This window comes from Fringilla coelebs, assembly GCF_963513975.1.
Source record: "Fringilla coelebs genome assembly, chromosome: 9".
NCBI lineage: Eukaryota > Metazoa > Chordata > Aves > Passeriformes > Fringillidae > Fringilla > Fringilla coelebs.
In genome coordinates this window covers 30,184,028-30,196,317 of record NC_140067.1, presented here as the reverse complement: position 1 = coordinate 30,196,317, position 12,290 = coordinate 30,184,028, and the positions used below count along the sequence as shown (strand labels likewise).

General features: G+C 39.1%; 1 protein-coding gene across 4 annotated transcripts in view; it reads left to right on the top strand.

Moving 5' to 3' along the window:
* CEP350 (centrosomal protein 350) overlaps positions 1 to 12,290 on the top strand; it is a 70,472-nt gene that overhangs the window by 6,544 nt on the left and 51,638 nt on the right. For 3 of the 4 annotated variants that reach the window (XM_084211782.1, XM_084211783.1, XM_084211781.1), the window contains exons 2-8: positions 3,984 to 4,069; positions 5,667 to 5,710; positions 6,602 to 6,716; positions 7,330 to 7,462; positions 8,474 to 9,051; positions 9,546 to 9,656; positions 12,050 to 12,163. In XM_084211782.1, the coding sequence (XP_084067908.1) occupies positions 3,994 to 4,069; positions 5,667 to 5,710; positions 6,602 to 6,716; positions 7,330 to 7,462; positions 8,474 to 9,051; positions 9,546 to 9,656; positions 12,050 to 12,163 (1,171 nt within the window). In that variant the 5' untranslated portion in view covers positions 3,984 to 3,993. Of the gene's footprint in view, positions 1 to 3,983; positions 4,070 to 5,214; positions 5,318 to 5,666; positions 5,711 to 6,601; positions 6,717 to 7,329; positions 7,463 to 8,473; positions 9,052 to 9,545; positions 9,657 to 12,049; positions 12,164 to 12,290 lie in introns of those variants that run through there. The other variant, XM_084211784.1, reaches the window with a different exon arrangement.

Genomic DNA, 12,290 nt, shown 5'->3' with positions numbered 1-12,290 from the left:
TTTTCCTTTTCTTACCAAGTCTGTGCTACTAAGGAAAAAAAACCTTACCAAGGATCTTTGAAAAACTTCACAATTGGACCAATACACAAGCTTCTTTTCTTCGTTTTTGCTGCTCTCTGTGCCAGTTGTTTAGAAGTTCATTGCATTTTGCACACCTTCCTAGTTTTCTCATTCTCTTCCATTTTATATCCTTCTTTTCTCACAATTTTCTTTCTCTTTTCCCCAGTCCTGTGTTTAATCTCTTCTACATTTTTGTATATCATTGCTAACTAAGCATGTTCTGCTTTCACATCTCCCACTCTTTTCAAATGCTGTGCTCTTAACTATGTTGACCCCTTGATTTGCTGTCTGTTGCACCTTTCAGTGCCATCCTTGGTATGTTTAGTATTAAATGTGTGGGTTTCTCATGTTCCTTTTTTACATGGCAGTTGTTTTCTCTTTGTTTTCATTTCCTCCTTTCTGGTGCTTTCTCATGCATTTTCTGATCTGTCACTTCTCTTCAGTGTCTTCTTGTAGGAGCAGTGTTTGTAGAAGAGAGTGGTTGTCAGGTCCTGTATCCATCCCCCCATCCAGTTTCTTCCAGGAGTTTGGAGTATATTGTTTCCTGCTGTGTTTCCTCTTAGGTCCTCATCTGTAGCAGTTCTGCTGTGCCTTCTCTTGTGTACTTTTTTTTTTTTTTGGACATGTGAATAAAGAATGAGATGGGCACTTGATGTGGGATTGAAACATCAGAACACAATGGTGTTTGTATCTTAATCACTCACCCAAGGAGGGGCTTGGCAAGCCAGCCTTGAATGGACCTGTGTGGGATGTCTGTGTCTCCCAGGGAGCAATCCAATAACCATGAGATTAGTTCTGTTGATTCTGCAGTCTTCCACCTTTTTTCCAATAATCCTAAGATTCTCAAAGGCTTATCCAGCCTGCAGATAACCTTGTGCCATCAGTGATGTCTTCTCAGAAGTTCTTTGGCATTTCATCTTTTGAACTCAGTCTCTTTGTTTAAGGTCAATATTAGATAGAGATGGTGATTTAGTTTAGCAGAACGAGGTCTCTTTGAAGCAATCATTTCAGAATGATTTTAGTTTTTAATGTATTTTATTGAAAAGTTATTCATGGGACTTTGATGGAAAATGTATTTTAAAAATAATTTAAATTTCCGTCATATAATTTTTTCCTTAGTATTATTTTCTGATCAATATTCATTTCAATGTATTTTAGTGTTTAACTGGTCTATTTCCCTGCATGCAAGTACTATAAACAGACATGGTAACTGTCTGGATTTATTTCTTTTTTATTCCCCATCCCTTTTTGCACTCTTGGTAACATTAAAGAATCTTCTCTGTCTGGTTGAACTTTATGCAGAGGCAGGGTATTGCATTGTACAAGTATTTGGGTTTTTTTTTAATAGAGTGCTGCTTATTCGTGTCAGCTGTAGCAATAGAGAGAAGTTATTTTAGAAATACGTAGGAATTCAAAGTTTATGGGAATCAACATAATTGATTTGTATGTAGGTTTTGAAAAGCTCATCAATTTCTCCCACCATTCCAAAGGCTTGGGAGGGCAACACCTAAACCCTAAACCCTCAGAATTATGATTACATCAGGTCTGAAAATTACTGCACTGTTGCCTTCCTGAAACTGTAGACAGCTCCAGGGTGCTTGGTTCTGACGTGGCTTTTGTTTCAATCGGCAGCAGCCCGAGTTAAGCAGAACCGCTCAGTGAATCCCGGGGGCTGCTCTGAAGCCAGTGAGGCTCAAACTTTACACTTGGAGCTGGCACTGCAGGTGTGCCTTAGGATAAGTACAGCAGGATGCTTTCTGATTTCTTCCCAGCTTGGAGGAGAGCTTGAATGGCCTTTTCCTGAGGGACATTGGAGATTGAAGGAGTTGAGATAGAATTATTGACCACTGGTGATCATCAGCACACACCTGTGGGAATAACTCCGTGTCTCTTACACTGTGTATAGAGTGCACTATATAAGGTGTTCTCTAAAGTGTTTCACTGTCTGAATGAGTTCTTTTCAGTTCAGGTAAAGCACTGGCAGTTTTTAGTGTCAGGATGAAAGCTATTAACAAGCAATTTCAGATTGTTTAATCTGGTACTTTTCATATAGGTACATGGAGTGTGTTACAATTCCACATTTGCATGGCTTCCTAAAATAAACTGTATGTATTTGTACATGTAAAATAAAAAGAACAATTCTAGTCCCTGATTAACTTTTCTTATCTGTACTAATAATTCTAATGATAAGAATAAATCCCAAGCAATTACATGAAGATGGATACTTAATCCTCTAATAGATGTTTGCTTGTCCAGAAGTTATCCAATGCTAAATTTACATATTGAGTAGGTTTTGTTACATGAGTGTTTGGGCAAGAAACTGATACTGGTATGATACAGCATTTTCAGCAGTTCTCTATGGAAAATTCCCTCATTTTTATTAATATTTATTTTCTACATTTCTAGCCCAACAGCTCTTTTCCCCAGTGATGGAGAGGATCAGCTGGATGATTTCCAGGGCAGGGCAGTGCTGTGATTTACAGCATGAATGATGTGAGGCACAAAGTGCTGTTCTGCATGAATGAGCTCTTCAGCACCTGTCCTAGAAGCAGAATTTTCTAACTACACTTGGCTTAATGCCCATAACTATTGGATACTTAAAAACACACCCACCCTTCCTTTCTAGAATTTCTGGATTATTGTGAACTTGTGTTTCTGTACCTACATATATAAGCTTACATGCCTTTTCCTTACTCTTTCAAACACTTACTTGAACTCATCAAAAAAAAGTCACAACTAAAGGTCTTTTAAAGACCTGTGTTCTTATTACTGATAGCTTTTCCTGGGGCATAAGAACAGTTTTTTGGGATAACTTACTGCTATAAATACAGGATATATGACTGCATGTGAAACATTACTGCTGTCACTGTAGTATCTTTAAAACCATATATGATAAAAATCCTTGTCACAAAATATATGGGCAAAAATCTGTTTCAGGAAGTAGTAGATAGTGTTCATTTTGGTCTGCTTTTACCAGAAGATCTTTATATTTGATTGCTTTTTTATGTGGCACACAGTGTAGAGAAGTAAGGACAAAAGAAATTTTCAGTAAATAAAAAAATAAGGAAAATTACATCTGGGAGTTTGTGAAAGAAGAGAGAGGAAAATGTGCTCTTATGACTCCTTCAGTGGTCTAGAACTTCCTGTTGGAATTCTGTGGTCACCTGATTGTTTCTTTCCTTAGCAGAAGTGTTGTCAGTGTGTTATGAAGACAGCTCAGAAAGCATGTACTAGATAATTTTTTGTTACTTGGTTTGTTTGGTTTTTGCATGTTTGTTTGTTTTTTCTTTTTCTCCTTTATAAAAACTGCTTTGGTGATAGCGGCTGGGAGTTTACGCTAATTTTAGATTCACTGAGAGTCTTAACTTCAAAGTTCACAGGAGAACAATGGTGGCACCAGCCTTATATTTTTTCCTGGCTGTGGTGTCCTGCCATGCAGTTCTGCTGTGCCTTTTCCTTTTCCAGAGCTTGGTGGCACATTTATTCTGTCACTGGTGGAGTTGGGTATTTTCCCCAAGCATTTATAGGTTCAAGCCATGTGGTGCTATCTCTGTTAGGCCTGTGTGTACAGTGTTCCAGCGTGGGCTTCTTCAGACTTGCTGCAATACTTGTTACTCTGATCTAAATTGCATCGACCTCTGGGCCTCCTTTTATCAAGTTAATGTTTCTTGATGACAGAGGACAAAATCAAACCCTTCTTTATCCATGGAATTACGTGGCTTCTGCAGGAAGCTGTGACCACATCTGTGATTTCATGCTGATTATCTGACCTTGTTCATGATGAAGGTTTGAAGTCATCAGATGAGGTAGACATTCATTGTAATGATCAAGGTTATGTTCTCTTTAGACCAAGACAGATTTGCTTTTACTTTATACCTCTTTGATTCTTACAGGACTCTTTTTTTTTTCTTTTTTTTTTTTAGGTAAATTGACATGATGTGGAGCAGCAAGTCTAATGAGGTGCCTCTACAAAATCCAAGGCATAACCAAAGCAAGGATTCTACCAGAGGTGAGGGTTTTCTCTGTTCTGCTGCCTTGTTTTGGGAGATAGTTTGTCATGAGTTGTTTGAAACTTTGGGGAATTGTTCCAGAAAGCATTCTCCTGCCTCAGTTTGGGAGCTAAGAGCATGTGTTCTGTGGCTTTCTTTTTGCAGATAGCAGTTTTGTACTCTGATCTCTGGAGTATTTGCTGATCTGCATTAGCAGTTGCCAGCCTGGGATATGGTTGCCAAGATGGCACAGAGACAGATTTTTTGTAAGTGCTGTAGAGGAGGAACAGTGCAGGAGCAGAAATTGTGAACTGCTGGCTCTTGAAGGAAGTGAGGAAGAGCCTCTGACAGTTGCTCAGTTCCAGAGTGGTGAAGACACTTGAATAGCAACAGTGCATCTGTGCTAGGATGACTTTTACAGCACTTTTGTCTCCATTAGCTGGAGAACTTATTTAGCTTTTTACTGTTATGATTACTCTAATTTAGGAAAGGAGAGGGCAGAAAAATTTTTAAATGACAGTACTTCCCTGAAAATATCTTCCCTGTAAGAAAGGTTTCATCTGTAGAGCAACTGAGTCACGTGCTAAGCCTGTGGTTCGAGATGGATCATATGATCTCCAGTGTGACAAAACTGGACTCCAGAAGTTGTTTTGAAAGCAGAGAAAGATTATTATTTTATCTGTAAGAGAACATTATTGCTGAGAATTTCCTGTGACACGGCCAGTTCCTTTAAAATTGCCTACTTTTTGAAGCTGTAGTGTTCTGTGGGCAAGAAGCACCATCTCTAGAAGTCAAAGCAAAGTTGCTTCTGTGCTGCTTCCCTAACCCTTTTCCTTTGTGTTGTTGTATTTTGCCTGAAATGAAATTGGCAGGTTTTTTACTATGAGGAAGAGATTATTTCTTTCAGCTGTTACTACTACTCTCCATGGTTCTGACATAAGGATGTTTAAACCATTAGATTGTAAGAACCATTAGAAAACAAAAGAGGGGAACTGAGGAAGTAAATATTTATAGAGGAAAACTCTACTACATCCTCCTGAGCTCAATTGCTTACAGAGTAGGTGCTGTCTGTTTATATTAAAAGGCTTGGGTCAGTACCCCCTGCTTGTTCATAAACATTATTTCTCTTTTGTTTGTAGGGTGTACAGTTCAGAAAGATTACTGTTCCTAATTCTGCCATTCGAAGCTTGGGTTTTGAGTAGAGTCTTTCAGTGACCATGTGTTCATGCTTAGTTTACTGAAGAAGAAAATTGAAGGGGGAAAAAAAGGTAGTTAAACTGTAGTATAATAGAAAAATATCAAGTATTTATGTTGGGGTAGATAACCAGCTTAATTTATCTTCTAAACATCTATTATATGTGGTGGATTTGATTTCAGGTGTCATCATGCATTCAACCTAACTTAGTAAACTCAAAATATGTTACATTAAATGCTTTGTAGCTTTGCTATGATGAGCCTTGACTGATAGCAGTCTTTCATAGAGGAGATTTACAGGCGGGAACTGTTGTGAAAATAACTTGATTAGCAAGAGAATGAAAATTATTTTGGAGCAACATTTTATTTCATTGTTTTTCATGTGCTGATGAGAAATTAATGTCTTTGTTTCTGCTCTGGAAGATATAACTGCAGCATGGGCTTCTATTTCTCAGACTAAGGCTGCTGTAAGTACTTTTTTTACTCTCTTTTTTGTTCCTTTGGGACTGTTTGGTTTGGGTTTTTTTACTCATCTTCAAATCAGTTAGTGGCTACAAAAGCTTTTACCGAAATATTTTACTCAGTGATTGTCTCTTCAACAAGTTGTGAATAGCACAAAGCCATTGGAGTATGCAAATGTTGAACATTGTTTTATCATGGAAAAAGTTTTCTGCACACAAGGAGAAGTTTTTGCCACAGCAAGCTTAATACCTTTTTATTTAACAAAGTGGTGATGTCACAATTTTCTGAATACTTGGAAAAATAGCTCTCCCCTGCTTATTCAAACCAATCAGATACTAGGGCAACACCAGTGTATTTAATAATTTTCTGTTCTGAGCATTGGGGTTGCTGTATTTCTGTGGGAATTAACTTAAGTGCATAAGGTGATGTAGTAGTGTCTAAAACCTGGCTTCAGTGAGGCCAAGCAATTTGGGTTTGCACGGAATTCAGCTCTTTCCCATTGCCTTGTCCCTCTTTTTTCTCCATAGCTGAGTGTCAGTGTGGGGTTTTACATGTGGAATTTGTATCATGCTCCATTTGTAAGGGAGTATTACAGAATTTTTTCCAAGGGGAATTAATATTTCATTCAGGCCAAGCATTAAGTCTCTGAATGGCATGTTATTAATTTTTTCAAAACAGCCTATTTAAGGGAACAAAACTATGCAACAAAACCTAATTAAATAAAACTTAATAGTAGTTTCTGGCCATAAGACCATAGAGTTTTGCAATGTCAGCCTTGGGAAGTTGCTCTTGCCTGCAGTTTGATTCATTGTAAAAAAGGAAAAATTTGTCATGTTTGGGGGGAAATAAAAATATAGCTTCAAAAAGTTCTCTTATGCATTATCTTCCAATTCTAGCTACGTCATATAGAGAACAAATTGGAAATAGCTCCCACCAGCACGGCTGTGTTCGATTCAGTCATGGATGCCAAGAAGCCCTCTGCTAGTGCCAGCAGGAAGAGCAGCAGGAAGGGTATGTATTATTGAGGAGAGAACGTGTAAGGCAGTGTAAAGCCACTGCATTCTGGGAAAGCTTGGGTTCTCCCTGCCCCCAGCTGGTCTCCTGCCTGTGGTCTTTATTCCTGAAACTCTAATTGCCCAGAAAAAACTGATGTTTCCTTCCCTGAGCTTAGGAAGGAGAGTGTTCTTTCCCAGTCTCTTGGTTAGAGGGGGTGGCAGGACTTGCCCCACGCTGTGAGTGAGCAGTGATATCCCACTCTGACAGGAAATTTGCTAAATCTGATGCTTCTGTTGTCTGACTGAAGGGGAGAGCATTTGCTTATAGGAAATAAGCCCTCATTTTATACACTAAGAGCATTCTGGTAGTGCGCTGCTGAAGAACAGCCGACCTCTAGTGGCAACACTGCCAACTTCACAGATTTAATTACTTACAATTAATCTTTAAACATTATTGTCTCTCTTTAACTACAGTCATTGTTTCAAGCACTTACTGCCTTGCTCCTAGTTGTTGAAATCAGGTTGTTGAAAGAGAGAGCTGCTCAAACCCAAGAAAGACTATTCAGCCCCAAGAGCTTTCTCTTTCTGGAGAGGTAGAGACATAGAGCATTCTTTGTTTTCTGCTTCAGGTTCCCGGTCCTCCAGCCAAAATAAATCCAGCAAGGAGAAGTCCTCACGCAGCCCTCTTCGAGCAACCACTCTGGAAAGCAATGTGAAAAAATGCAGTCGTGTGGAATTTCGTGAGCCATTGGCTTCATACAGGTCAGTGCTGGGATAGCTGACTATTGAAGAAAAACATGCTAAGATTAGAGTTAAGCTAACAGTGATGTTTTTGACACCTCCTCAAAAATTGGTTTGCTTCCTCCCATCACCTACCCACGTGACAGCATGTGTTGATGGACTTCTTAGTAAAGATTACAAATTTCTTTTTTATTTAGTGAATATGAGTTTAAAGTCAACTGTTTTGAAATGGGACTGGATCATCAAGTGGCATGTCTGTGGCATTAGTGACCTGATGGGTTTGATAGGTATTTAGTTTCAGTAATAAGAAGGAAAAAGACTGTTTCCTTATGCTTTTCCAGCTGTTTCATTAGTTCTTCAGTATATGTTACCAAGACAGTATGGATTAAGAGTAGTACTAGTAGTAGCAGAGCTAGTACTAAAGTCACATTTTTGTGAATGTGAGAAAATCCTATATGAACAGCTTCTCATGGAACAGAAGTGGTACAGAACACAGAAGGGGGCCATAGAACATGATTATTAATTATCCTGACACCTAAGTTTTGGTCTCTTTTTCCATTACTTAAGACAGCTCTGAGGTGGTCCTCCTTGTTGCATGTGATAGGGGTCAATTGACCCCTGATTTGGGTCAATATTGTTAATTGAGTAGCTCATGTACTAATTATGCTTCTTGTAAGTACTATGCTTGTTATTTAAGCATGTTATTTCTCTTTTAAATTGAAGGATGACATTACTGCTTGCTGATTTTCTAGTCTTCAGCGTTATATATAGTTCTTTTCAGACAGAGACTGCAACAAATGAAATTTTGAACAGAAGTCTCTTTGTTTGATCAGGCTTGCACTATTAAATATAAGGTGGTCAGACTTTAAAAGAACTCACCTTTAAGTGGAGCAGGGTAGAGGAAGTAATTCATTTAGTTGATGAATGTGCTGATTGCTGAGTTTGAAGGTCCTACGTTTGTGTTTCTGATGGTGAATTTTTTCCCCCTTCTGTTACATCAGGGATTTATATATTTTCTCTGTCTTCTCACAGTTCTAGCCAGCTTGAGGCCAAGCAGCTGCTGTCTAGTTTGGAGCTGAGTGAAGCAGAAGGGAAGAGTGAACTCCCAGCCTGTCTGGCACACGAGCAGGATCGGCAGGGCAGAGCCTTTGACAGCCCCTTCCCTTCTGCTGCAGACGAGACCATCGTGAGGTACCTGAATGACCGACCCACAATCAACGCCTTGCACAGTAACGAGGCATTTCCTAGGCTTGCAGCACTTTCAAGACTGGAAGAAGAAAAAAACAGTGGCTCCAGGGGAGATGAAAGTAGCACTCGAGCTTCTCAGAGTATCACATCCCAGGACAGTGAACTGAAAGTGTCTTCCCCTTCTGCCGCCAGTATTTGCAGTGCTCACAGGCTGGAAATCCTCAAGCAGCGGCAGCACGATGCCAAGTTGGAGAAGCTGAAGGAGAGGATCCGAAAGCAGTGGGAGCATTCTGAGGAGCTCAGTGGCAGAGGGCAGCACTTGGGGTATGCTGAGCAACCCGTCGTGGTCACTAACGTGGAGAACACGGTGACCCCCAAGGTCAGGAAGGTGACAGCTGTGCCTGCTGCTCCATCTTACAGAGGTATGGAGGTGCAGATCCCCTTGCTGCTGGGTGTACAGGGTGAGGGAGCAGAGCTCAATCCGCTGAGCAGCATTTCAAAGCATGGAACAGGCTCATAGCTCTCTTTGGGCAATATGGTGGTGCATGGTTTGATAACAGATCACATTGTTGCTAAATTACAGAAGTGTGAATTTCTTTGAAATTTTTCCTGTCTCTTATTCGAATTACTATGAAAAGAAGCTTGCTGTATTGGTGTTTGGGTTGATTGCAATAATTTTTTTATGGTCTCAGATCTTATTGAAAAAGCCTTTCAGATTTTTAATAATCTTTTCCTCATCCATTCTGCTGTTTTTCAATTGCAAGCAAGTGGCAGACTGGTATATTGCTTTCTTCTAATTTAGCATTAGAAATTCACATAGGTACTTTTTTACTCGGCAGTTTCTCCCTTCCACTCTAACAAAGCTGTATTTACATTTTAGGGAGTTATTTTCAGCTCTTGAATCGTTTACTTTCAGGTTTCAATCCTGCTGAAACAAGGATTCGCACTCCAGATGGAAAGATCTGGCATGCAGACGAGTTTCGTATTAGTCAGGAGCTTTACAGAGATATTGCACTCCAGTTAAAAGGTGAGCCACAAGTAGAATTGATTAATCCACAAAACTTTCTCTAAAAGGCAGAGAAATATATTTTGTACAAGTCTACAAAGTCATGGGAACAAAAACTTGAAGGAATGGGTGTTGAATATATTGTAATACTCTCCATGGGAGGAATAATTTACTGAACACTAAAAGAACAACAAAATTAGTCCTTCTCCCAGTTTTCTCATTCAAATACTTCTAACAAAAAACCAGTGCTGAAAAGAATGCCAACTAATGGCATTTCTTCAAAACAGGAAAAAAGGAAAGTCTCCATTAGAATAACTTTTGTTTAATTTTATGGCTTTTTTATACATGTTTGCATGAATGAGTACAGTTTCCTGGTTGAAAGGACAAAACCAACTTTTAGTTTCTGTTTTCAAATGTACTGCTCCAAGACACACTCTTTATTCATCTTTCACTCTGAAAAACTGCAGTACCATTGGCAGCTCTTTTCTCTGGGTGAGCAGAGTAGGATGCCCAAGTGTGCTTTTTAAATTTGCTAGGCTGGTTCCAGTGAAGTGCTGTAAGCTTGAATTGCCTCTGACTGACTGAGTTAGGAGAGGGGGAAGAGATCAGGTGAACAAAATGGAAGGGAATGGAAAATAAAAACCCCAGAGAACCTCTAGTTGTGCAGTAAGAGCTTACTTATGAAGAATAACTTTTCTCTTTGCTCAAAACAGTTAAGACTGAAGGAAAATGCATTGGGATTTAAATCTGTAGGTATCTGTGTAGCAATAAACCAATTTGTCTTATTTCTTTGTGCAACTCAGTAAGTTACTGAGGACTTTTTATGGAATCACTCATAAAAAATAGTTCAAAAAGAAGAGGTACTCCTTTCCAGTAAAATTATTTTGCAAATATTTTTGTACTGTTCAGATCAGTCTGTGAAATTAATGCCAAATTTCCACAGATTTTTGATCTACACTAGCATTTTTTTTTATTTTAGCAAGCATAACAAGCTGTTTATAGAAATTCAATTTTTTTAAAAAGCTTTGTTGAAGAGATCCAATTAAAAGGCATTTGGATCATGTGTCCAGTGCCTACAAAAGGAAGGAGCTGTGTGTGTGTGTTGATCCACACTTCTGTCCTGTTGCCATGCGTAGAACAGCTGTTGTGGAACGTGTCTCCTTTCTGAGCTGAAAAGATTATACTGAATAGCTGATTGCCAGTAAACAAATGCTGGTGCTGCACATAATATGTACTGTAAATGTATTTTTAGGTTGTCAGATTATCTATCCATGTGTTACTTCTGTATTAAATTAGCACCATGTGGTGTTTTGGGTGTGTACAGTCAGTTATATCAGAACTGTTCTTTGCTCTCTAGTGCTGAAATAATCTGTTACATCTCTAATATCTACAGCAGCACTGTTCTTTCAAACAAAAAGATTGTTATCTATAAGCATAGACCATACAGGATGTCTTCATCTTTTTATAGCAGTTAGGCTTGTACAGACCCCAAGTTTCCAGTAATTTTGTCTTAAAGTTGTTCAGGATTTGCCATACTAGAACAAAATTGCCTGTACTTTCCTGGAGTCAGGAAATGGCTGTTTGTTGCTAAAAGAGGTGAGTAGGATGTTAACTTTCTGCAAATGTATTCACTGAGGCTTGTGGTACTCAGTGCATTGATTGTATTACATGCTCTTGTTGTCTGCCTTAAAGGCAGCTAGAAAATTTGTAAGGAAAGGGTGCTAAGGGTGAGAAAGACTCCAAAAATTCCATTCTTACATCTTTGTAATATGACCTCCTGTTCTGCCTCTGATGCTTCCTATGGACATCCATCAGAGAGTCGATTCACATCAAATTAGGGGCTGTAAATGTTTCCATTGGCATCTAAATAAAGCTTCAGATCTCTCCATAGAGGGGGTTGAACAAGATCTTGGTTGTTTTGGGTTATCTGATCCCGTTCTTTAAGGAGGAGGAACCAAAAACCAGTGGTAACAGTAGCCACAGAGTTCCTGATGTGCTGAATGTGCTGTCATGCTTTAATGTGGAAGCAGCAGCCCTCATGTTCAGGAACTACATGTCCTTGTGGAGCATTAGAGCAGTAAAATGTAGCATCTGTAGCAGAAGAGAACCAACAATTGTTTAACATAAACTGGCAACATTTCTTTTAGAATTGAAAACTAACTTTGTAAATATCTGTTACGGCCTTGCTGTGGCGTCACTGCCTTCCAGTTCATAGGAAAACAGGCCTTGATTCAAAATTCTGTGAGGATTTTAAAGTACTGGACTGGAAGTCATTGATCTGGGTGTATAATCTGGGAAAGTCAGTGAATTCTATTGTGTTTCTCTGAGTTCTGGTTTTTCAAATGCTGAAGCAAGCTTGTTATTCTATGTTCTCCCCTGTGGGATATCACTTAACAACTTTTGTTTGTTTTTAGAGGATTCAACAGTGAAAGGAAAATCTAGTGAGAGAAACAAAGAGAAGAAATCTACAAGACCAGTGCGGAAAGTGCAAAAACTGACACGATTGTCAAGTCCAGAGTCCAAACAAGGTGACTGTTTCTGCTGTGGAGGGAGGATTGTTAATGTCCTTCAGAGATGAGTTTTGTCTCAAGAAGGAAAAACAGAAGTGCAGTCTTTTAAAAGCCTTCTTAGATGTGCCACAGTGCTGTTGTAGTG